At 35.8% G+C, this 27,757-nt stretch overlaps 1 protein-coding gene across 1 annotated transcript; it reads right to left on the bottom strand.

The window, feature by feature from the left end:
- Nucleotides 1-2,169: 2,169 nt before the first annotated feature.
- On the bottom strand, nt 2,170-22,359 carry LOC121739703 (thyrostimulin beta-5 subunit). The gene is made up of 4 exons (XM_042132237.1): nt 22,327-22,359; nt 17,966-18,149; nt 5,052-5,210; nt 2,170-2,265 (listed from the first exon to the last, which is right to left on the bottom strand). Exons 2-4 carry the CDS (start codon nt 18,131-18,133, stop codon nt 2,170-2,172), a joined length of 423 nt encoding a protein of 140 aa, XP_041988171.1. The 5' UTR covers nt 18,134-18,149; nt 22,327-22,359.
- Between the last annotated feature and the right edge of the window lie 5,398 nt (nt 22,360-27,757).

Here is a 27,757-nt window from a genome sequence, read left to right as displayed (position 1 = left end):
GAGTCGGAACTGTGATGCTGCTACACGGGATCCAGTGAGTCGGATAGCTGCCGTGCGGGGCCGATGCTACGTGCTGACCATGTGCTCTGCTTGTTGACCGGTCGGTGTAGTGAGAAAGCCCGATGATACCGATGCGGAGTCGCCCAAGCCGCGGTACATTGCGGCTAGTGGACGAGGTACCCGATGAGGCGATGCTGGCTGGCGCGGTGCGGAGGGGCAAGGAGTGATGATGTTCATCAAGCGTGTTTTGTCGAGGGTCACCAATGTGGGAATATGTGTGGAGGCCGCAAAGGAAGATCTTCCGACCGAGCGAGGTGTTATGCTCGGTCAGGCCGGAGCCCACGTATCACGTCATATATCAGCTGTCGTATATACGAGTATACTGACGCGCTCAGAAAACTTCGATAGCGCGATGCAGGAATGTTAGGCGAATTGTGGATACCGCCACATATGCATAAGTACTGCGCTTTCTGCTCCGACTATTATATATTATATATTTTATCCGACTATTAGATATTATAGAATTATAGAATATTTCCTAATAAGAATATTTCTGCCAAACATACGAGTATCCATGGAACACCCTGTATTATAAAATCTTTGCAATAACTGGATAGTTGCGGATATTTGCGGATATTCGGGCGTTCAAACGAGATCGATTACGGCTGAATTGCAGGTTGATCTCGCTGTCCGAGCTGTGAATTTATGTTTACAGTACAAATGTATCCTCATTCATTACAACAGCACGCAATAAATTACATTGTTAAATATATAAATTACACAATACGAGTAAATAGTGCGATTAAACAGTTTATAATTTTCAAATTAATTGTAAATATTTAACAAATATATTATCATGTTTGGCTTATGCTTGGATCATTGCGATGAAAAACGAGAAAGATGAGACTATCCTACTAATATTATAAATTTGCTAAAGTTTCTATGTAGATATATATCTACATGAATGGGTGTATAGATGTGTGGATGTGTGTATGGATGTTTGTTACTCTTTACCGCAAAATCTGCTGAATGGATTTAATTGAAACTTTACAATAATATAGCGTATACATCACAATAATACATAGGCTACAATTTAAACCGACTTTCAAAATGAAGGAGGTTTTACGTTAGTTTTTTTTTTATTTTTTTATGTTTAACGATTACTCCGCCGTTTGTTAACCGATTTACAAATTTTTGGTGTATAGGGTATCATCCCATTTTGGTACTAGGTTAACAAAAGTGGTGACCTGATAGGAGTAATCGGGGGAACTACGCAAAATTTACCTAGTCAATGTGCACATTAACGTATTCTGCATTCTAACGGTAACGGTGTTATGTAAATCAATATATTATAATTAATATTGATTTTCATAACACTTATTTAGCTCTTATAATTAATAATATCTATAGAAGATATAAGTCGAAATCCAGGGAAGATTTATAATAGAAGGGGAGGGATACGAAGTCCACCGAGTCATCTAGTAATAAATAAAAATAGTGTGCACAATAATTAACTAACGTTCATACTAATTATAATAGTGATTGTATTAAATCTCTCGTCACGCGTCGTATAAAAACTCTGTGACCTATGAACTATGAAGTTTAGAGTGTAAAGTAATTATTATAAGTAGGGATCATTTTACGTAATATATTGCTGTACTTAAGATACCAATGATGGTTATAGTTCTGAGCTCTAACTAAAATATAGCTAATATTAATAGAGATAGCTGTATGATGGTTATATTCAGTGGAATAGTTTTGCCTGCTTGCTGGGGTGAAGTTCCTTTATGAAAGTAATAATAATTACCTCTAGCACAGAATATAATATTATATTGTACTTACCAACTTCTAGGCAAAATAATTGAAAAAACCCATACATACGTACACCATAGAGTTCTATCAGTTTGTTTAGTAAATAGTTTTTTACAGTTTACACTTTACATCGATGAAAGTGTTTTAAAACTAATGAGAATGATAAAATGATATCGCAGTTGTATATAAAAAAAAATTTTTTTGAAAGAGTTCCATTACAGCTTTTCTGTTTTGTCACTAACTGTGGGTATACAAAATATTATTACGACGGGCGAAATTGGTCTGACCTGAAATTTCCAAGCAAACAAATGGATTGCGTAGATAAGATATGAATTTTATTCCGTATAAATTAAAACTTTATTCATCAATCTTTGTTGTTTTCTTCTTTAGACCATCGAGAAGCGTCGAGTTTGGTGGCAGCCATTCGCAATTTGTTTTTTGTGAGGAACACATCTGAAAATTAAGTAAATACAGTTTTAGGAAAAAGTGTGAAATAAACTATCTTTAATCAATAACAAATCGTAAAATGCTTTTAACTCTATGAGATTATAATAATTCTATAATATATTATAGATAAATATATTTTCTACAAGAAGTTACATTGCTGTATAATTTTGATTGAACAATGGACAGGAGAGTAAAGGTAAAATACCGCCCCGAGATGAAACGGAATGGAATCGTCAATTTTGCCTCATCGGCACCGGAGAATTCTCGAGAATTTCGCGGAAGACGCACGTCCAATTTTTTGGCTCGTATATTTTAATTTAAGTTTTATAGTACTTGTTGATATAAAATTGGTTGTACTAAGTATAACAGTTTTGTTGCAAAAAGTCGTTGCCATTCCATTTCGCGGCGGTATAAATTGAGCCTAAGGCGGGGTTCACACGGCATAATCCTGCACGTTTCCTGCACGTTTTTTGCAGTATACTGTATACGTCATAGTGGTGCATATGTCGCAGCCGACTGGTCTAAATAGCCGTTCAATCAAACAGCTAGCCCTTTGACTGAACAACGCCATTCAATCACACGGCTATACGTCGTTTAGCCGACTTGTTGACTACAACGTTCAACACTACAGCTAGACGACACTTGGCCAACTGGTTTGTTTTTGTTTTGGCGGGCGGCTGCGCCCCCCTTGTTAGGGTTCCGTAGCCAAATGGCAAAAACGGAACCCTTATAGATTTGTCACGTCTGTCTGTCTGTCTGTCTGTCTGTCCATCCGTATGTCACAGCCACTTTTCTCCGAAACTATAAGAGCTACACTATTGAAACTTGGTAAGTAGATGTATTCTGTGAACCGCTTTAAGATTTTGATACAAAAACGCAAAAATTGTTAAAAATTTTAGATACAAACCCCACAGATACAACTGAAACAAAAAAAAATCATCTAACCTATCTATAGATAGGTCTTCAGAAATCATATTGAGTTATAAAGTAGGGGCATGACAAGTCTAAAAAAATATATGATGTACATTACTACAAAAACTACCAACGAAAATTGGTTCGAACGAGGTCTAGCCAGTAGTTTTTTTTATACGTCATAAATGGTGAACCTTAATTTAACTTTCATTAAATCAACTGAAATATGAAAATAAATCAAAAACCTCTTAATTTCATAAAAATAAACCTTATTGCTGTTGTGGAACCCATTATGGGCGAGTCCAACTCGCACTTGGCCGGTTTTTATTTGACAGCGGTCGCCGGCTGCTGCCGCAGCACGCTCGCTGCGCTCGCTCGGCTCCCTCTGTGTTGTGGTCTAAGTTCTAACCTAACCTAACCAACTTTTGGACTTTCTGGATTGTGTTTGTTTTTGTTTTGACGGGGAGCTACGCCCCCCGAACCCCCCTTTAGGGGGAGGATGCGTCCATCCATTTCATAATCCCGTAATTTCTCCTCGAATATTTGTTGAAATTATTATTCACTCGTATGTGCCTCCTCCACAATTTTTGTCTCTTTAATAACACTTGTAACTTTTATTAACTACTTTCTTTCCGAAAAACAACCACAAACACCAACAAACACCTGCTAGTTGACGCCATATTGTAAATAAAACGCACCTAGCGCCGCAGCGGTGCGCGCTGAACTACTTCAATTAGACGGCGGCTTTTGAATCAGCTGTAGTGTTGAACGTTTTGAGCGACTAAATATTCAATATAAAAGCTAGACGTGTGATTGAATGGCGTTGTTCAGTCAAAGGCTAGCTGTTTGATGGAACGGCTATTTAAACCAGTCGGCTGCGACACATACAATGCATTACGTAATGTATAAATGACACAACAAATTGTGCAGTACGATCGACGTGTGAATGGTTCTATATACTGCAAAAAACGTGCAGGAAATGTGCAGGTTTGTGCCGTGAGAACTTACGCTAAGAGTCAATTCAGACCGCCACGCGACGCGTAGATGCATTTCCAACTGTATGGTGTATTTGACAGATTTCAATTGGTGAGACATCATGCAAGTTCGTCAATTCAACTCTTTTCGCGTCGCGTTGCGGTCTGAATTGACCGAGCTAGTCTACACGGCGCGTTGCGTCAGCGTCGCGTCGACGCAGCGCTGTCGTTGCGTTGTTTTACATACAAATAACCGAGGTGTTCACACGGCGCGCTGCGTCGTGACAGCAGCGCGCAACGCACACATGATGGATAGCAACCCCCGAGACAATGCGGGAGGGGGTGTTGACGTTAAGACTGCTTCGTTATAACGCTGCGATGACGCAGCGCCCGTGTGGCCGGCTATGCGTCAAACGGCAGCATTGCGCCGTGTGGACTGGCTCTAAGTGGGAGGATGAACAACGCGTTGCGCTGCAACTTTTTTATAATGTTATTAAATAACATTACAAAATAGTTGCAGCGTAGAAGAAATTAATGGTGGCGACACATATTGTAAATTTTACAATACTATGTGTCGCCGCAATTAATTTCTTTGGCATACAATGCTTTGTTAGTTTCACCACAACCGTGAATGTATTATACATTGATTGCGACATTAATGGCACTACAATGTATTATACATTGATTGCGACATTAACGGCACTACAATGAATTATACATTGATTGCGACATTAACGGCACTACAATGTATTATACATTGATTGTGACATTAACGGCACTACAATGAATTTTTTACTGAAGTAATTTTAATAACAAAATGTCGTCTTCGAAACTGGTTCTTAATAATACCTAGTTATACCTACTTGAATAATAATATTGGAAAATTGTAACTTATGTATTGTTTACCTTACAACGGCAGTCCTCAGCGGTGACGTAACGGAAGACGTCAGTCCCGGGGGTGACACCAGTGTCACAGTGGCGCAGGCGCACCATCAGCAGATGACGGGCTCCGTACACGCAGACTGGATGGTGGGACTTCTTGAATGGGAACTCCCAGTCCGAAATCTGAAGAATATGTAGGTTTACAGCCAGGAGACGAGTGTTTATAGTCGAAATGCATTTGCCAGTTTAGTTTTTTTTTTTTTTATGAAACAAGGGGGCAAACGAGCAAACGGGTCACCTGATGGAAAGCATCTTTTGTCGCCCATGGACACTTGCAGCATCAGAAGAGCTGCAGGTGCGTTGCCGGCCTTTTGAGAGGGAATAGGGTAATAGGGGAGGGTAGGAAAGGGTATAGGGTAGGGGATTGGGCCTCCGGTAAACTCACTCACTCGGCGAAACATAGCGCAAGCGCTGTTTCACGCTGGTTTTCTGTGAGTACATGGTATTTATCCGGTCGAGCCGGCCCATTCGTGCCGAAGCATGGCTCTCCCACGTATGGAGATAGGGAAGATAGATGTCATAAATATATAGGATTTGACATGTAACGCATTGCTAGGTGACATAACTGTCATAGCGCTTGCGATACGCTAAGTCAAATCCAATAAAATTTTAAGCTACAGTGCTCCAAGACTTTAAATGAATGTGGACGGGACGCTGTTGGTAAAGGAGAACTGTCAAACACATGTCAAAAATGACGTTTTTGTATGATAGAAATGTTAGTTCCTTTAAAGCCTTGTGAACTGTATTCGGAGCGTGCGAAGTGGGTGGAGGGGGTAAAGAAAGTGATCACGCGCCGCGCTTGTCGCGGCAAAAATGTGCCGGTAGGTGCAGCGTTGCCGTGCGGCACGGTGTTTGTGTGTGTGCGACTAGACGTATGCGAATTATAATTGCATTGGTATAAAAAATGTTATGCAATAGCTTTATTGCGGCAGACAGGCAGACAGACAGACATACATCGAAGTCTCAGTAATAGGGTCCCGTTTTTACCCTTTGGGTACGGTACCCTAAAAACACTGTGTTCGCAGAGAAGCGATGATACATCTCAACCTGCTACGCGATTAAAATAGTAGCGCAATTTCGAAAGCTAGTCGAATGTTTAACATCATTTCATGAGGTTTTGCTAAATTAGCTAGAATCCACAATCTGTTTAGGCAGCGTCAAAACTTAAGATGGCTTCACTAATTGCCTTAACCTAAGTTATTTATTATCCAACTTGTACAAATTGCTGCTTTGAGAGTTTAAATCGAAACATTTTCGGTCGTTACAAACTTGTCAACGCAGATTACAAATAAATTAAAGGCCTTTTAAGGGTTCCGTGGCCAAAGGGTAAAAACGGGACCCTATATGAGACTTCGATGTCTGCCCGTCTGTTTGTCTGTCTGTCTGTCTCCAGGCTGTAACTCAAGAACCGCTATAGCTAGACTTCTGAAATTTTCGCAAATTATGTAAGTATATCTGTTACCACTATACCAACAAATACTAAAAACGAAATAAATTTAATATTTAAGGGCTCCTCTATGCAACAAATTTTACTGTTTTGGCTTTTTTTGCTGACATCAATAATGGCAACAGGTAGGCACTTGAAATTTACACGAAATCCTCAATTCTGTGTGTACTTGTAAATTACCAATAAAATTTAAATAAAATAAAATAATTAAGGGCTCCCATACAAAAAGCCAATTTTTGCTTTATACCGGTACGGGACCCTTCGTGAGCGATTCCTACTCGCACTTGGCCAATTTTTTTTTATTATTTTGCAATTTCAAGATTTTGTTGTTTCGTTGGTAGTCTACTACACATTCTCACTACTTTCTGACAGCCAGCCGACATCATCATCATCATTATTACGCGAGCGAAAAACTTTGTATCCTTTTTTACGAAAAATGCGGAAACGTAGGAGCATGAAATTTTGCACAGTTTATATGGTGAAGGAGTGCATCGAGCTAATATTTTTTTGAAATCTGGGAGCACGGCAGTGCTCCAGCCAAGCTTTTTAGCAAAGGTACGGCCGTAGCATACTTTTCTCGAAGCGGTTCGCGGCTTTTTCACACCCCCTTTATCTTCGATGTTAACAAAGCTAGGGATTTAGAATTTCGGTCACTAGAAGCAAGTATTAAAACTAGCTTAACCTCCAAATTATATAACATTTCGATAAATAGTTGAATAGTTACGGATGATCAAAGTTACTACATTTTGTCACTCACTGACTGACAGATCATCAAAATTCTAAGGTACTTCTAGCAGACTTAGAACCTTGAAATTTGGCAACAAGGAAGGTCGTTATCCACAATGAAAGGAAAAATTATGAAACTGGCCAAGTGCGAGTCGGACTGACGTACATAGGGTTCCGTACCATAAATTTGTATGGGAGCCCCCTTTAAATCACAAGTTTATGTACTTTTTATTACTTATTATTAATGTTGAAATACAATTAAGTATTTCCTCAAATTTTCAAAAACCTTACTTTTACGATTATGGATATAAAGCAAAAAATAATAAAAAAAACGTGTTTGTTGTATGAGACCCCCGATTAATCGTTTATTTTATTTTAGTTGGGCTATTAGCTTTTATAGCGACAACAAAAGTACATAATTTGTAAAAAAATAAAATATCTAGCTATTGCGAAGCATATTGGGACCACTACTATTCATCATTTTTATTAACGATTTACCGAGAATAATAAAATATACTAATAATTTATTTGCTGATGACATATCCATTGTAATAACTGATATTGACGATAACACTATTTATGAGGATACTTAAAAACATATTACGTATTGTTAAAGAGTGGCTTGACAAAAATGAATTAAAACTTAATTTAAACAAAACGAAAATAATACAATTTTACAACTATAAAAACAGACGTCCCGACTTAATGATAGAGTATGAAAATGAGATTATTGAACAAGTAAATGAGATTAAATTTTTAGGTATTATATTAGATAGCAATTGCAATTGGAAGGCGCATGCTGATTTCATAACTAAAAGGATAAACAAATTTGTTTACGCTCTTAGAAATATTAGGAAAACAGTTAGCCGCGAAGCGGCTCTAACTGCCTACCATGGATACGTAGCATACGTAGCAACACCACAGAAATAAGTCGAGTCTTGATAGCTCAAAAGAAATGCATTAGAGCCATCAGCGTAATCGGACCTTTAGATACATGCAAACCTTATTTTGGACAATATAAAATACTGACTGTTATAGATCTATACATATTAGAATGCTGTGTGTTTGTAAAAAAACATATTGACCTCTTTCCTGCAAATGACGAGGATAGAAAATACATGTCTAGGGATCCAACCAGACTCAAGGTGCCAATCTGTAACAGTTCTTTGTTTAAAAAAAAATGTACTTTTATGGCCATAAAAATGTATAATAGCGTACCAAAGAATATCAGAGAGTTACCTTTAAACAAATTTAAATATACACTTAAATTGTGGCTCCTTAGTAAATGTAATTATAATTTAAATGAATTCTTTGACTGATTTAATTATGATTTTTTATTTTATTATATTATCAATTTTATGAATATAATTTAATCGATGAATTGTTATTTGTATGACTTGCATAATATGTTGATGAATTATTGTAATTTATTGTAGGGCTTAATTATATATTAGATGAATTAATTTATTATTATTTGATGGATTTTATATTTTGTATCAATTATTTTTTATTTTTTTATTTGACGAATTATTTACTTCGATTTATTATGTTATTATTGACTTATAATTAATAATATTTTAATTTAAAAGATAACTGAATTGATGCTGATAAAATAAAAATAAAATTAATGTATAATAAATAAGTTTCACACACCATTTTAATGGTAGAATGGAAGCATCACATAAATAAGATAACACCGTTTTAAATGTACTGCATTCTGTGATTAAATGATTTGATTTGATTTGATTTGCGGTTCTCGAGATCTAGCCTCGTGACACACGGACGGATGACAGACGGACAGCGAAGTCTAGACTCATTAGGAATAGGTTCCCGTTTTCATCCTTTGGGAAAGGAAACCTAAAAACTGAAAAGTATAATATAACTTTATTAAATAAAAGAAAATATTTTTATGTTTGTGGCTTTGCAAGAACATTAAAAATGAGTTTCGACTTCATAATAATTATTTTACGTACAAAGGAAAAATAGTGTTAACAAAGTTAACAATGAAACTATGATAGTTAAATTCGATTAAAATATAAATGAAATCAGAATTGCGAATTACGATCTACACTCCATACGCACTCGATAGAGGGTGTTGCACTCCCTTTATATCGCGGTATCGCTTGTTTGCGGAAAAAAAATATTATGGTTTAAAAAAATCCGGGATAGGTCGTGATACTCAATCGAAAGTAACATCGGTGCACTAATAATATCCTGAAAGTTCAAAAGTTGTTGGGCTATCGTCATAGAATGTGTACTTTGTAGAAGTACCTACCTGATGTTGTCAATTAATTTTACGACCTAGAATATATACCTAGAGATAGAGAATGAGTGCTAAGCTAAGTACAGAAAAGTTTTAACGTGACCTGAAAAAAAGAAACCTTAAAAAAAGAAATGAAATCCCACCAAAACATTAAATGTAAAAAGGAGCCAAGGAAAATATTGCATAGCCATGCAATATATCTATCGTAAAAAGTTTTCAGATCACATTCAAACCAAGCCTTCAACTTATTTTGTAATTTATATCAACATTCAGTGAATTTATGAATAGTTTTCTTTATTTTATAATTATTATAGTGGCTTGGCAACTTATTGAATGACAATTGTCAAGCCTATACGAATACTCTTTTGTTTATGGTTGAAGTGTGTTATCAGTTTAATATTAGTAACAACCTTATGATAACTATGTTATGTATACTATTTTTGGGTTGCTGTCTAGCCTAGAACTTAAGATTATGTTTGTATTACCATGTAATGACTGTAACCTGTCTGTATGCTAAATATAAATAAATAAATATTAAATTAAAAATGAATTGTTGTTTTTTTTATTAAATATGAAATAGTCAATACTTTAAACGGAGCCCGGGGTGCCAAAAGAAGAAGATAATTTTTAAGGTCGAATTTCGACTATTGGGCGATCTCTAATATACGAAATTGCGTCTGTCTGACTCATAAAGTTAATATACCTAGCGGAATAGAGCAACAATCTCCAGCTATAAAAACGAAACCGATATTGGTTTCCATCTGTGTGTAAAATATGTGTACGTATACACTTACACAAGCATCTTTCTTAGAGATTAAATAATTGTCAACATGCCGATAAGTGCCGATTGGACGCCAAAAAAAGAGTTCTGCTGTCAGGTATCACACGTCTCTTTTTACCACGCAGTGTTACTGATAGTGACATCTCGCTTGCTCTCAATCAATCAATCAATCAATCATTTATTTGCATTAAAAGTGGTACATTAGATGTTCACATAAGTTCATTGGTCAGGTCTTACACTTTTAACTATGAAGATAGCATGCAAATATTTTAAAAGTCTAACAACATTTAACTAATAATACAAGGCAGTCTGTGTGAAAATATTCAGAAAAAACAATAAAAATGTCACATCATTCCATAAAATTATTAAAATAACAGTTAGTAATAACTGCATAACATTTTTAGAATACAATAGGACAGTTACAATTATACAATTACAATAAATACAGCAATGTCAAGAATAATAAATTTAGTTTAAGTTACAAGATTAATATGTCAATGTCAATCATTAAAATACAATAATATAATTAAAAAAAAAAAGATAATATAATTAGTTAAAAGTTTAATATTATAAAATTATGTCAAAATGATTTTAAGATTCATTCAGCCTTACTATTAAATAACTCTTTGACTGAGTAGAAGTTTTTACTTAACAACCATTTTATGATTTCCCTTTTAAATTTGTTGTATGGCAAACATTTAAGGGTCGATGGGATCGCATTGTATGTTTTTATGCACATGGCATAAAATTGTTTTTGGTATAAGGTTGTTTTGGGAACCACATCTAACACTAGTCGGTCGGGATTTCTTGTATTGCGGGGATAAATGTCACGAGCTTCTTTAAAACTATGATAGTTTAACTTAGTATAATTTACTAATTCATAGATGTACAAACTCGGTAAAGTTAACAGTTTTAATTTTTTAAATAGCGGTTTACACGAATCATATGGTGGCTTACCACATATAGCTCTAATACATTTTTTTTGAGCGATGAAGGCTTTGTCTATGTCCGTAGAATTACCCCAAAGCGATAAGCCGTACCGCAAAACTGAAGCGACATAGCCGTGATAGGCCGCCAGGACCGTTTGTAGAGTCGCTACTTGTCTGAGCCTATTTAGAACGAAAACGAACCTATTTAATCTGGCACATACATATTCGATATGAGCCTTCCAAGTCAAATTTTCATCAATATGTAAACCGAGAAATTTGGTTTGTGTTGTTCTTTTGATATTTTCATTATCGAATAGTGAGGAGCTAACTGACTTGGTTCTGCCACTTTTAAATTCAATATAGTTGGTTTTTGTCAAATTAAGATTTAAATTATTATTATTCATCCAATCAATTACCTTTTTGATTAATTTATTTATTTCAGTTTTAATATCTCTACAATTGTTCATGAGAATAGATATGTCATCCGCAAAAAGTGTACATATAAATTTCGTTATTTCTGGAAAATCATTTATATAGAGTAGAAATAAAAGTGGTCCTAGGACGCTTCCCTGAGGAACACCTACTCTATTAATTTTAAGTTTTGATTTTTTGGACGTTAAAAACTTTTTGTCACGAATGTACTTAATTTCTGTGTATTGTTTTCGGTCAGATAAGTACGACTCAAGCCAACTCAAGGCAGGACCTCTGATGCCTAAATTATTCAATTTCCTTATTAACAACGTATGTGACACGAAGTCAAAAGCCCTAGACATGTCAAAGAAGATGCAGATAGCTGATTTATTGTTATTAATATTAATAAGTATATTGCGTATCAATGTGGATGCTGCTGAGACAGTACTTTTATTTTTTTGAAAGCCAAACTGTTCTTCTTTTATGATTTTATGTTTATTTAAAAAGGATGTAAGCCGCTTGTGCATTAACTTTTCAAAAATTTTTGACAGTATAGGTATAAGTGTTATTGGTCTATAGTTTTCTAATTTACATTTATCGCCTTTCTTAAATAAAGGTTTTATTATCGAAGTCTTAAATCGATCTGGGAATCTTCCTGTTTCAAATGAAAGATTCACCAAGTAGGTTATTATGGGCGTAATTTCACGTTTGCAATACTTTATTACCTTTGTAGACAGTCCGTCGTATCCTTCGGATTTTGTATTTTTTAGGCTATTAATGGCGTCATAAATTTCTTTATCGCTGCAAGGAGTCAGAAAAATAGAATTTGGAATAAACGTAGTATTAGTATTGGGTAAATTGTCAATTTCTTTTTTATTATTAGTTAGATTTATAAAATAATCATTGAATTCGTTAGCTATGTCAAAGGGGCTAGTTATTATGTCATTATTTTTATTTTTTATTCTATTTATCAGGTCAATATTACATTTGTCAGTAGTTTGTCTATTAATAATATTCCATGACGCTCTACACTTGTTTTTAGATGTTGTTAAAAAGTTGTCATTAGAAATTCTTTGTGACTGTAACATACTTTTACGTAACAATTTAGAGTATGTCTGGTATCTAAGTTTAGTCACATTGTTTTTGTTTCTGTAATATGCGAAGCGGAGCTTTCTTTTAGTTTTACAACTTACTTTTATACCTTTTGTTATCCAGACAGGTGTTTTGTATTCAATCGATTTTTTTATTATTTTTTGGGGAAAACACAAATTATATAGTAGAGTAAAGTCGTCATAAAAAGAGTCCAACGCTTTATTTATATCTTTCGTCTCAAGTACACAACGGAAAGACAGACAGCTTAGGTAGCGTCGAAACTTTTCCATGTTTTCTTTACAGTAGTCTTTTGTATAAATAAAGTAAGTCGAAGGTAGAGTATTTTTACGCATAACTGGTATATCTAATATTTGAGCCATGTTATGGTCAGAAAGATGAAGTTCAGACAAGGAGCCTGAAGCATTTTTTATGTTGCTAATAATATGGTCGATACATGATTGCTGTCTGGTCGGTTCTGTAATATGAAAAATAAGGTTGTAGTTTTCTATTAAGGATTTAAGGTTATTCGTTGCATTAGAAACTTTTAATATATTAATATTTAGATCGCCTGCAATAATTAATTTCTTTTTATTATTTTTTGTGAGGTTAAAAAGCATGACGTCCAATTTATGCAGAAAAATAATAACGTCGGAACCAGGGGTTCTGTAAAGGCCTATTATAATAGTATTGCACGTTGGAATTTCTATCCCGCAACATTCAAAAACTCTATCTTCCGCATAATTATTTCTTATGGAAGGCAGGTCCCTGTAGCACATACCGTTTTTTAAAATCAGACAGACTCCACCTCTATTCTTATTGTTACTTCTGCAGAAGCTAGAAACTACGCGATAGCCTGCTAGTTTAACATTTTGTATGCTTGTATAGTTTAAAAACGTCTCTGTGAAGCAGAGTACATCTGGTTGGGTTGATAGTTCGGAAAACGTAACATCTATTAGGTCTAATTTTGAGAGAAGCCCAGAAATATTTTGGTGTAAAACTTTAATGGATGAATGTGCTTTATTTAGGTTACTACTATTTACGAGATCACAAGACGAGGTATTGTTTTGATCGCCAATATTTAATAGGTTTACTGGCATATCAGTAGGGCTGAAAAAACTTTTCCACTTTATTAATAACGGGAAAATAATATGGGATAGTTCCTTTAATTAGCTTATTTGGTATAGTAATCAATGTGTCCCTTTTATTTTGCCTATTTAGTGTATTTTTATATAATGAATATTTTTTCCAATCATAAATGTTTACATTCTTGTATTTTTGATGTTTACATATTTTTACATATTTTAAGTTATAATCTAATTGGTCTATTGCAAAATTAATACCTTGGCAACAATATTTAATAAAAAAATTATAATTCGAATTCCCTTCTAACATTTTCTTATAAATATCAAGAAATTTACTCTTAGGGAAGTGGTTACAAACGTTTTTTATCATGTTGTTTAGCTTTACTACATTTAGTTGTTTATTGTCTATAATACTTAGAATAAATGAGGGACAAATTAGACCTTTAAGAGCTGAGCCAAGCTCTATCATGACTTCCAGTGGATTCCTGTCGTGTTCACCAATCGATAGTATGACTCTATCCTCTTCCGTGAGAGTAAACTGTGCGATTGTATTTAAAATTTCTTGTGATGTAGCTCCAGGCTTGATAAACGAAATTATTTTATATTTTTGGCATTTGCTGCTTATCCTTGATTTTATTAAGTTAAGTGCTAGGTTTTTGCATTGTTCGCCTCCAATGATGTAAATATGTTTAATAGTCTGTTCATTAAAATTGCAAAATCCATTTTCGGACGTATTTTCCGACCGAATATCTTGTTCTGTAGAGCTTAGTCTCGTGATGTGTTGGTTACTAGAATTTATAGAATCAGCGTCATTTTTTAAAATAGAGCTGCTATTCTGCATAATCTGCGATGAGCTAATAATCTTCTCGGGTTTAGAAACAGTGGAGTCTTGAGCGATTCCATGCTGCTTATGAATGGAGGGGTCGAACGCATTTTCCGTGTTTTGGAAGAATGAGCTTTCTGTGTCAGCGGTTATATTCCTATGGTTATCTTGTATGGATCTTCTACTTTTTTTCCGAGTTGAGAGAATTTTATTTTTCTGTGTGGTACGTGGACTGGAGCATAATTCTTTTAAAGCGCTAATTTGTTGATTTTGCCGTGCTATTATGCGATTAAGGTCGTTTTTCTCTAATATAATATTTTCTAATTCAGCTCGTGTACTTTCTAATTGGATTTTTAAATCACTTATTTCACTTTTTAGTTCATCTATTAATCCATTGTATAGTCCGGTTGAGAGATCAAGGCTTTTCACATGCATTTCATCCTCGGATGTGTTAAGAGATGATAGACTGTTATCTGAGTTCATAGATTTAGACTGGTAGTTAAGTTTTTTCCTAAATGTAATATTTTCGCTCGACATTTTCAGGTTTTAATGTGTCTTAAAATTGTTATTTAAAGTTCTTATAGTTCTTCTATAGTAATTCAACGCCCTCTATGTGTAATTTCAGTACTTAAATGTATATAGCTTACGCCCTGGATAACAGATGTCGCTGTTAGTTTGATTTTGTCTTAAAGTGCAATGCCAGAAGACTAATTCTGTTGTACATATATTTTAGTATAATAATAATTGCTATCATGCATTTTTTGTCATTTGGTAGAGTATATAAAGTGGACCAAATATAAAAAAGAAGTAAAATATGATCATGGACTTAAGTAGCGAACCCAGGTCGAGTCGAATTATCATCCACTGCAGAGTCTGCAGATCAAATTTTCGGTACTCGGTAGTCGGTTGTAATATTATTTTGAATTTGTTTAGCGCTTACCATCACTTTTACAATATTTTTTTCCTTTGTTCTTTGTTGATTAAATATTGTTTTAGTTTTTTCACATCAGCTTCATTTCACTGTCACTTTATTTAGTTTATAATAAATAAATCGTGCTGTCGATCGATTTGTAGAGTTCAAATAACTTAACTATACTGAAACTTCACTTGTTAGCTAGAGTCACTTTTAGTTTTTGTACTCGTATATTTTTGGCACGAGATAACACTTGCACAACATATTTGTCTGTTTTAAAACTGGTCTAGTCACTTTTCAGGGATAATCAATAGGTTTACGATTTTTAAAAGGCAAAAATACGCGGAGCCGATCTTTACATGTCTGCAGCGCCATCTACTCTCTGGCCTTTGTTCCTCTATTCCGCTAGGTATATTAACTTTATGGTCTGATCACTACATATTTTACATTAGTACAATAAGAACTGGGAAAATATAAGTTAGTTTATGCGTAAACGTCGCAACTCGCGAACAACCTATATTCATTCCACTATAATTGGCCGATTTCTAAGGTCTTTTTTGAAAATATTTACATTGCAAAGGAAAAAACCTTGACCATACATTTGACGCGTTGCTGAGATCGCACAAAAATCCTATTTTATTATTATATCCATACTAATTCAAAATTGATCTAAAAAAAGTTAAAACGGGGAATATGTTGTTAATGAAACTATCTATTATCGTGTGTTTCAAATAAACGTAATTTGCATGGGCGTACCCAGGTTCTGGGCCAGGGGGATGGGGGGGGGCCAATTACCCAGGTTCTGGTGCCAGGGGGGGGGGGGGGGGGCAAATCACCCAGGTTCTGGTGCCAGGGGGGGGCAAATCACCCAGGTTCGGGGCCAGGGGGGGGGGGGGGCAAAATCAGATTTTTCATAAGCTAGGTGTTTATAAAGAATAAAAAATTAATAATTTTTTGTTGTAAAAATATTGTATTGCAAAGAAATGGGAAAAATTCGTTCTTAATTTTTAATTTTTATAGATAAAAGTAGTAGATAATATACTTAGTAGGGACGTCAACATGATCCGGGGGGGGGGGGGGAAGCTGCCCCCCCCCCTCGGTACGCCCATGGTAATTTGTAAATACTAGGGAGATCCTGAAAGTATGCTTCAATTTTAATAAATTGGTATTACTTTGGAAGCTAATATCATGAGTATAATAAACAAAAATAGAAAATTATAACGGGGAAAGGAATGTTGATATACTGAAGATTATTGCTATATTTTTATTATAACTTTGTAGCTTTCAAATTATGAGTTTAAAAGGCTCTAAATACGGTAAATTACAGAATCTCCGTAGGGGAAATGCCTTAAGAGGGCGACTAACGCAAAAATTCGAACATTGTCCTTCTCCCTTCACACTCACATCCGTCTTTCATATGCCAGGTGAATAAGGACGACGCGGAATCATCGCCAAGTTAGTTTTTACTTAATCACTCGATAAATATACAACATTAAAAAAAATCCGCCAGGTCAGTGTCTCAATGATAGAATTTTATACGATGTGTTAAAATATTAACTTAGTCTAATGCACGGTTACGGCAATATATGAAAAATTCGTGAAAATTTAAGAAGCATCTTTGTGATTTTTTTCTATGGAGATAATTTTAAGATAACATGTTTTCGCTCAGATCAAATTCTTGGAAATATAATGTAGTGTCTGTAATATTTAAAAATGAAACAATTAAGGGCTTATTTTCAAGTATAAAAATGTATAAAATGAATTATAAAATCGACAATTTTGGTTATAATATGCGTACCTACGAGTTTCTTACGCCGGTTCTTTTCGCCGGATTAGTTCCCGAACCGGTGGTAGGCACCAGTAGTAACGACGCGCGACGTTCTGAAAGTATTTGATTCAAATCTATTCATAAATAAAACATTTTTAACAACATTTTTGATTCGTTAATATTTGGCGCTTTAACGTTAGTCAACCAAAATCGTTAAAGGGGTGACAGACGTGCGAGTAAGTACGCGGACTTATGGCTCGACGATCTTAATTGGTTGTGTGTCAGCAAAGAGCCACGAGCCCCTAGCCGTGAACCTGGGGGCATGGTAATCCAGTGTGAGCGATTCTCGTGTGTCACCGACGCGAGCCGAGTAAGTTCGCGAACTTAAAACCCGCGTGCTTTAAGTGCGTACGTCTATCAGGCCTTTTAGTAAATAGTCCCGTTATGAAATCTGAAGAAGCCGGCAGAGATTTAGTACACACAATATATATTGATACACAACCTACGTTATGTCTCAAATATTGCGTACATTAAAATCTACGAATAATAGAAAATATTGTATCATTTTCGCCTGTTGCTTAGCTGTTCCATACATCAGCCTGAGGCATAGATCAGAAATTATACACAAAGTGTTACGGCTTACCTCGCTAGACTCACACTTGCCACCGCACATGTGAACCTTCACGTTGTCATAACATCTCAGGCCGTTGTCATCGAACCTCTCCGCCTGAGCAACGTGTGTTAGCTTCGAACAGGACTCAGCTGGATTCACTATCCATAGAGCTATCAGCACATATGGAGTCAATTTCATACTGCTGTTTTATTACCTAAAAAACACATAGTTAAAAACATCTGCGCTAAACACCATTCGAGCGATTGATTAAATTAGTTTGACATTCCCAATTCCGAAGCTAGATTTTCAACCTCCATAGTGTATGGATAGACGGATAGCAAATTTTTTATAAAGTCTGGTTTTAGATGAGAGGACGACCTCTGTGGCTCAGTGGTGAGCGCATTGGCAACTCAAGCCGGGGGTCGCGTGTTCGAATCCCGCCGACGGAACAAAAAGTTTTCAAAGTTCCTGGGTCATAGATGTGTATTAGATATGTGTATCGTATAAGAAAAATCTTATATAATATATTATGTGTAGTATAAACGTATTAAATGCATTTCCGTTGTCTGATACCCGTAACACAAGTCCTTCAGGTACTTACCACGGGACCAGACTGACGTGGTGTGAAGCGTCCATAGATATTAAATTATTATAAGATTTTGGTTTCGACTGTAACTTTAGTATCTGTTTTTTTTTGTTTGTAAAATTACACAATCTATATTATACAAACGACTGCACGATAAAGCGACCAAATGATTATTTACTCAAACCATAATTCCTAAGCACCGCTGTTTTCTCTATTGAGCTTTTATCTCCTGGAAGGCGAAATCTCATCACGGAGGGTATTATTTTGATGGTTCAACGTTTATCGAAAAACCTCGGGCTATTTTTTAAAAGAACGTATTCGGTAAAATAAAATACCATAAAAATAAAATTTAAAAACTTCTAAATTTTTATTTTAGTAAACACCGAACTTGATTTCTTTTAGAGCGGGACCCTATTACTAGGACTTCAATGTCTGTCTGTCCGTCTGTCTGCCTCCACGCTGTATCTCAAGAACGGTGATAGCTAGAGAGTTGAAATTTACACAGATTATGTATTTCTATTGCCGCTATAATAACAAATACTAAAAACAAAATAAACTAAATATTTAAGTAAATATTTCCCATACAAAAAAACTAGATTTTTTGGCATTTTTTGTTTTATATAAAAATGGCTACACATAGGTACTTTAAATGTTCACAAAACACTTAATAGTATTGAACATTAATAAATAATAATAAAATAAAAATGAAATAAATAGTAAAGGGCGGTTCCCCATACAAAAATACAATTTTTTGTTGCTTTTGAATGGTACGGAGCCCTTCGTGGGCGAGTTTGACTCGTACTTGGCCGATTATTTTCAAACAGGGACAGTAAACAGTAATTTTCGAGTCCCGGGAAAGGATGCTTTTATCACGGAAAATGTAAGGTGCGTTTTTTGCACTATTTAAATGCGCTATTTTATACGTGGGAGAGCCATGCTTCGGCACGAATGGGCCGGCTCGACCGGAGAAATACCACGTTCTCACAGAAAACCGGCGTGAAACAGCGCTTGCGCTGTGTTTCGCCGAGTGAGTGAGTTTACCGGAGGCCCAATCCCCTACCCTATTTCCTTCCCTACCCACCCCCTATTCCCTTCCCTTCCCTACCCTCCCCTATTACCCTATTCCCTCTTAAAAGGCCGGCAACGCACCTGCAGCTCTTCTGATGCTGCGAGTGTCCATGGGCCCCTTATTTCATAAAAAAAAAAGAAAAAAAAACTAATTTAGGCACAACGGACTTGCGGCCGTCACGCAATATTCCCGGTGGTAGGCACCACCTTCTGAAAATATTTATTTTAAATTTATTCAGAAATAAAACAATTTTGATTTTGATTACCTCTATTAAGGAGTGAGCACACTGAGACGGGCCGTGCAGGGGCTCAGCGTGCCGGGTTCTCATCGCAAAAATCCGCCTCCATACAATTTGTATGAAAGCGGAAATCCGCTGCGCCCCGACACAGTGTGCGATACGCGCATCCGCTTCCATACAAATTGTATGGAGGCGGATTTTTGCGATGAGCCCCGGCACGGCCCGTCTGAGTGTGCTCACTCCTTTAATAGTAATGTGTCAAAACCAGAAACCGTTTTATAACTGTTCGCCTACTCACTTTCAACGGACATTGGTTGTACACAATATTTTGTATTAACTAGAAATACAAAATATTGTGTATAACCAACGTCCCTTGCACTTCCCACATGAATTTTTATTTTTGATTCGATGCCAAACTTTAAAATGCACGTTTATAAACCGCAGTTCCAAGTATTTGCCGAGATGTTATAGAATCACGTTCCTTGCGAGCGACTTAATGTATGAATGATATTACCAAAATAAAATACAAAATAATAATATAATAAATTTGAAAGTCGAGTCTGTCTGTTACCACATCGCGCATTTTTTTTTTTTATGAAATAAGTGGGCAAACGAGCAAACGGGTCACCTGATGGAAAGCAACTTCCGTCGCCCATGGACACTCGCAGCATCAGAAGAGCTGCAGGTGCGTTAGCGGCCTTTAAAGAGGGAATAGGATAATAGGGGAGGGTAGGGATGGGAAGAGAAGGGAAAGGGGAGGTTAGGGAAGGGAATTGGGCCTCCGGTAAACTCACTCACTCGGCGAAACACAGCGCAAGCGCTGTTTCACGCCGGTTTTCTGTGAGAACGTGGTATTTCTCCGGTCGAGCCGGCCCATTCGTGCCGAAGCATGGCTCTCCCACGTATGTATGGCTCTCCCACGTATAAATTTACGACAGAACTGTTTTAGATGAGTATTCACTTACTTTAACCGGCGGGAAAAGATATATATAGGGTAGTTTTTATTGAAAAATAAATTATAATCCAAAACTTAAAAAAAAAAAAAACCTTTTATTTAAATAATCTAATTAGAAAAAAATATCTCCTTAAAATTTTAGTTATTAAGTTATAACCTCAATATATTATACAATTTGCATGATAAGAAAAGCTTGTCGCGTGATTTAATGATAAACTAGTACTTACCAATGTACTTACTCAGTAAATGGATAACATATTTTTTATTTCAATAAATTTATTAAATACTGACAGATTGTTAAGATTCATAAAAAAATAATCTAAAAACTGAATTTTAAATTGAAATTTATTTGGATATTATTATTTTTATTTAATTTATTTATTGATATCAGGCTACATAAGCATTATTAAAGGGAGGAATTGTGGCCGACTGATGTTGTTTACCAAAGATTCCGGGGGAGACACCGGAATGAAGCGAGCGTCACGTCGCCGTTAATTCGTGATAAAGTGTAGTTATTAAGATTATAATTAATATGTATGTTAGACATTAAGGTATACTATTGTATGGGCCTACGTGACCTGATTTAAATAAATAAATAAAATATATCATTAACAGCATTAGGTAAACATGGAAACTGGCAAGCCAGAGTCAAAAAGAGAGTTTCCTTGTTTACAGTGCACACACAATTAATGATTTATATTATTGATGTTTCCGTATTTGTTACAAATAATAAATCCAAAATACAGGCAGCTTCAGGTTTAAAAGACATTGTAAGAGCCATTTCCAGTTATTTCGAGCCAGAGCCAGTCATTGAAAATCAGCGTAGATCTGTTCGCAACATTGCCGAATGGGAACGGATTAAGTATTTTGGTTAGTAGTTTATTAACAGTTATAATAATTAGTATTTTAACACATCTCGGCTTGTATGGAAACACTTATACATAAACTTTTGAACCAGAATGTGTGAAATGAAAGAAAGAAAATATTTTTATTTTCTTTCTTATATTTCATACATTTCAACGCTAGCAACCGAAATGGGGGAAGGCTCTAAGCCGGGCTTCGATGGCCCGAGCCAATTATTGATTATGAAACCCACGTGGATTAAAATAGCGTACAGCTATCTAAGCTTCTTAAGAGTCCGGGTGCCATCGCAATTCTCATACAAACGTCAAGATCGTTTCCCATACGAGAATATTTACCATATTTGAGTTATTATTCAGCTTAAGAGGTTCCTGTACAAAGATTATCTACAAAATATTTACATACCAAAAAATATGAACGATTACAATTTAGTATGTATATATTGTTATCGTTCATATTTTTGGTATGAATCTTTAAAAATATTTTGCAATGAATCTTTGTACAGGAACCTAGGTAATTACTATTTTAAGCTGAATTATTATTATATTAATATTCAGAGAATATTTACCATATTTGAGTTATCACTCAAATATGAAATTATCTTGGTATTACGTTTGTATGAGAACTGCGATGGCACCCGGACTCTTAAGGCTGTAGTCTGTTTTCTGTAGTCTGTACTCACCAATTTGGCAGGAATGCGTGCGGCAAAACAGAGGTTACATCAAACACTGGTTGAAATCCGTCCAAGCCTCTCCCCAACTGTTCTGACTGACTGAACAAAACGATTCTTACGCTCGTTGGACAACAATTCCAAATAAAGCTATAAAACAGCTGTAAAACTCTACTTTGCTCGTATAAATGCAAATTTTGAAGGGTTCTACACAGGGTGATATAAAAGACAAACAAAAATAGATAATTAAACATCCTAAAAGGTTACTTTAAACGTTGACTAGACCCTTTCAAATACGAATTAATACATTAATAAATTGAATCAAGTCAGTTATCACACCGTTCATAAAATAATAACAACTTTATTATTTTATGAACGGTGTGATAACTGACTTGATATGTCGATTAGATTATGCAATATGTACCATCGAGGAAATTGAATCCTAGGCAGATGACAGACCAACGTCATTTGGTCGGATCATTTCAATTCATTGTAAATTAATCCCTCGATCGCGGATTCTTGGAAATCTATTTTTATGGTCGAATTCGACCGCTTGGGATTATAGGTTAATTGTAATGATCGACGTAATGCGACCAAACTAGGTATGTCTCCCATCTGCCTTGGAATCAACTTCTCTGATAGTACATACTTACGCAACATAAAATAAAAATAAGTAAAACATAACCTTATGGCCTGTAACAGTGGGCGGCAAACTTTTTGTGTACAAGGTACATCTTGGAGAATGAAAAATTGTGGAGGTTACAAATTAATGAGTGAGTACGAGGGAGCTCTGAGTATCCATTCGCCGATCGCCCTGTTGTGTTTGTCCTAAACTAGAGCAGGCAGTCACCAAATGGCGGACTGCGGCCCGCATCCGGACCGCCGATCCACTGTGCGCGGGTCAAGCATTTTCGAAGAAGAAAATCGTTAAAAATAAATTTCGGTCTCGACAATAGCTTGCACCTATTTCACTCCAAATATCAGAGAGATAATTGGAGTGAGTACAATTGTAGATCGTAGCTACGAGAATTGAAACGTTTCATTCATCCGTGTAATACCTTTGTAAATTCCGCAATTACTTGTTTAATTTTTTTTTAAATGTGTGGACCGCGAAAGTCTTTTATTTCTTAATATGGACCCCGAGCGAAACTGATTGGTGACCCCTGAACTAGAGTACTGAGTATGACGACCTTTTACGAGGCACATCAACTACTGACCACGGTACACCAATGTGCCGCGACATACTATTTGAGCAACACTGGCCTAGAGATGAGCTCTGGGCAGCTGTGGTGACCGCCAAAGTCGACGCAGAGTATTGTATGTAAAAAATAATAATCCCTGTAAATTCTGATTTTTTTATTTATTTATTTATTTGCTATTAACAGCCAACAAAAGATACAATCATACATACATAATATAAACATGGATTAAATATTGAATCACGGTTATTTCACTTTTAATTAGAGGCTATTACATCTTGCTATAAAAATCGGCTAAGTATGTTTATACAGATTTTACTTTTTTTTTATTATCTTTATAATAAAAAAAAGTAAATAATATTTTAAACTAAATTAACTATTAGGGTGGAGCGATAATGTATGAAGAATTTTTTTTTTTTATTTTTTTTTAATGGCTAGCAATAGAAAGTTGCTCTTGGATGAGTTAATTCTGCATACAAAATATAGTTTACTTGTCTTGATGTTATGAGGTGCCCCAACCCAATTGAAAATTCGAAAAATACGAATTTTTGAAAACATTGGTTTAGTTTTGACAAATAGTATTTTTCTATATTTGCTGTTCCTTGTGAAAAAAACTACATTGTAATACATTAAATTTTATTATTATATGCGTATACAGGCCTCCATTAGGGTTATATGTTTTTGTTTGAAAGCTGACTTAATTGAAAGTGTTCTTAGCTATAGTTCATCATCATCAGCCTGCTCCGTGCTGAAAAATCGCGGTTCATCTGGTTCGTGAAAGGCTGATTAGCAACTTGCAGTCGTTTGGTGGGCTTTATTGCATTCTAGTTCGTGACATTTTTAAATATTTACACATTAATGGATAGTTGACCTGGTGCTGCAGCATCACCTGCTAGGCTATTCTCTAAGGAACACGTTAAGGCTGTTCTCGTCGCTGTGATCATGGATGTCACAGCCGTCACATCGTTCGCTGTAGCCGCGGCGTTAGAATTCGTATTCTCTAAGCTCTATTAGCTCGTCGACGATGTCTCGGCTGCGGCTGTCGGCGAGGCTGCGGCTGAGATAGTGGACTCGACTATAGATACATTTTTGTCTTAAGATTTAAAGTTATTTTGTCGCAATAAACTCTATATTATTAGAACTTATATAGTAATTATCATTTGTATAAGGGTCTCCGAAGATATACAATTTCGAGTTGGCCGACTATCGTACAACTAAATTGCGTAGTCTCACAATTTAATTGGACAACTTTTTAATTGTGGGTAATCGGGATGGTATCGCGGTTCTGATACGATTGGCGTTCAATTATTTAGTCGTACAATTTAGTTGTATGCAATGTGCGAGCTCTCACAAGTCGCTGTAGTATACTATGCGATTAACGGCCGTTCCCAATATTTGATCTATCTCTGGTTTTGCCCTACTAGAGATAGGAATAGCTCACATTAGACATTAGGGACACATATTTTATGTCAATTCAATGTTAGCTGCGATCGGTTGTATGTCAAACCAGAGATAGATTGAATATTGGGAACGGCCGTTAGTTGGCCAATTTGAAATTGTAAGTCTACGGTCGCTCTAAAGAATCAATATTGTCCTACACGAGTATCGCATAGAGGTCACAAGTTTTAGTACTTTAGTATGTATCTATATCTTATTTATATAAAACTCAAAGGTGACTGACTGACATGGCGATCTATCAAGGCGCAGCCCAAACCACTGGACCGATCGGGCTGAAATTTGGCATGCAGGTAGATTTCATAGAGGCATCCGCTAAGAAAGGATTTTGATCAATCCCACCTCCAAGGGGTTAAGATAGTACAAAGTTGTGTATTATTATGATGAACGCAATGATGAAAATATTTTTATGGGCAAATAATAATAACTAAAGGATCAAAGCCATCTAAATCTTTCCTTTGCTTCTTTATAATATTCACTTCATCTTTAGGATGAAGACCAAATAAATCATAGTAAGTGCATAAATTTGGATAAAACACAATAATCCTACTTAATATTATGAAGGCGCAAGTTTGTATGGATGTTTGTTACTTTTTTACGCAAAAACAACCGATTGGATTTTAATGAAACTTTACAATAATATTATTATAGTCTATAGATTTATACATCAGAATAACACATAGGCTACAATTTTAACCGACTTTCAAAATGTTATGTTCATGGGAAGTGTTATGTTCATTTTTTCATATTCAACGATTACTCTCACTCTTTTTTTGTGTTTTTTTTATAAGTTCGTTCCATCCGGGTGTCCCTTGACGCCTCTCAAGTTTTATAAATTTTGTCGCAGATATTAGCGATGCGATGCGAATTCGCAATTATGTGTGGGAGCCCTGAAAGATGTTGATTGTCGGAATCGGAACGCCACCAAATTGACAAGATTAAAATGGACGCGACATCTTCCAACGCAAACACTTCTGCATTCTGTATTCTCCATAATTACATTACGAAACCATTTCGAGTGCGGTGACTAACTTCTGGAACGTTCGCCAAGTTTTGGCCATGTTTTTTTACACGAGGGAAATTAAAAGTTCCGTTTAATTTTTATGATGTTTTATAATTATAATAAAATGAGACTTTGACTGTAATATTTTAAGGGTCAAATCATGAAAATATTTATTGTGATAATATAACCTTATTATTTATTGTAATATTATATCAATAAATAATAAGGTTATATCACAAAAAAAATAATTGAGACCAAAGAAGAACACGTAATGACTGTAGCATACTGCATAACCCCCCAAATCTTTGACTTTTTATTTTTTCGATAAAAGTCAAAGAGTTGGGTTTCCCGCACGCCAGGAAAAACATCTTTTTTTATGAAATAAGGGGGCAAACGAGCAAACGGGTCACTTGATGGAAAGCAACATCCGTCGCCCGGACACTCGCAGCATCAGAAGAGCTGCAGGTGCGTTGCCGGCCTTTTAAGAGGGAATAGGGTAATAGGGAAAGGTAGGAATGAGACGGGAAGGGAATAGGGGAGGGTAGCGAAGGGAAAAGGGTAGGGGATTGGGCCTCACCGGTTTTCTCTGAAATGATAGGATGCGGGCAAATTTCATGGCCGAAAAGTGGAATCGTAGACCCGCTACGGTCATCGTGCTACGATCGCTACGACGTAGACATAATATGCTGAAGGGAATAAGCTTCAAAAATGTCATGGTAGATGGGACCCAAAATATAGGATCAAAGTCCAGTTTTTTTCATACTACCAAAACTATCGAATGGTGTCATAATAATTTATTGTATTCCCGACCAAAAATATAAAAGAATTCCCGAAAAAAAATATCCACAGCCGAACATAGAACCTCCTCTGTTTTGGAAGTCGGTTAAAATAGGATTTAATTACAGATAAAAGTGCTAGAGGCTAAGTTACTAAAAGTTTTGAGCCTATAATAAAACTTAATTAAGTACAACTTTCTTATATTAAATGTAAGAGTCTTCATATTAAATGACCTATGAGGATATTATAAAAGTACAAAAGATATTTCACTTCACTCGATATAAGAATGTCCTTATATGGACACATATTTCAAGGGTCCGTATACGTGGAGTTTTGTTTATAAATGTAGGGTATGCGTCAAGCGTGAACATATATTCACGTGACCTTTTTGTGGGATGGGCAATTCTCGTTTTTGTCGTTTATCTCATTTGGACTCTCAGGCTATCTTGCTCATTCCCGCATGATTTATTTGCTACACCAATTTCAATGGTGTTGCCCATATCGATGAAAGTTAGCTACGCAAGTTTAATTTAATAGCTAAAACTATAAATATGAATTTTTAAACGTGGGAGAGCCATGTTTCGGCACGAATGGGCCGGCTCGACCGGAGAAATACCACGTTCTCACAGAAAACCGGTGTGAAACAGCGCTTGCGCTGTGTTTCGCCGAGTGAGTGAGTTTACCGGAGGCCCAATCCCCTACCCTATTCCCTTCGCTACCCTCCCCTATTCCCTTCCCGTCCCTTCCCATCCCTACCCTCCCCTATTACCCTATTCCCTCTTAAAAGGCCGGCAATGCACCTGCAGCTCTTCTGATGCTGCGAGTGTCCATGGGCGACGGAAGTTGCTTTCCATCAGATGACCCGTTTGCTCGTTTTCCCCCTTATTTCATAAAAAAAGAAGCAACCACGCCAAGAGACCAAGCGTAACATTTCCAGCACAAATTTTGACAGATAATATTATTATACAGATAAATAATTTTTGTTATTTTAATTATAATAATATCAAGC

The sequence above is a fragment of the Aricia agestis genome, chromosome 2 (genome assembly GCF_905147365.1).
Source record: "Aricia agestis chromosome 2, ilAriAges1.1, whole genome shotgun sequence".
Classification (NCBI taxonomy): domain Eukaryota; kingdom Metazoa; phylum Arthropoda; class Insecta; order Lepidoptera; family Lycaenidae; genus Aricia; species Aricia agestis.
Note: the sequence above shows the minus strand (reverse complement) of the source record. Positions and strands in the feature narration are given on the sequence as shown.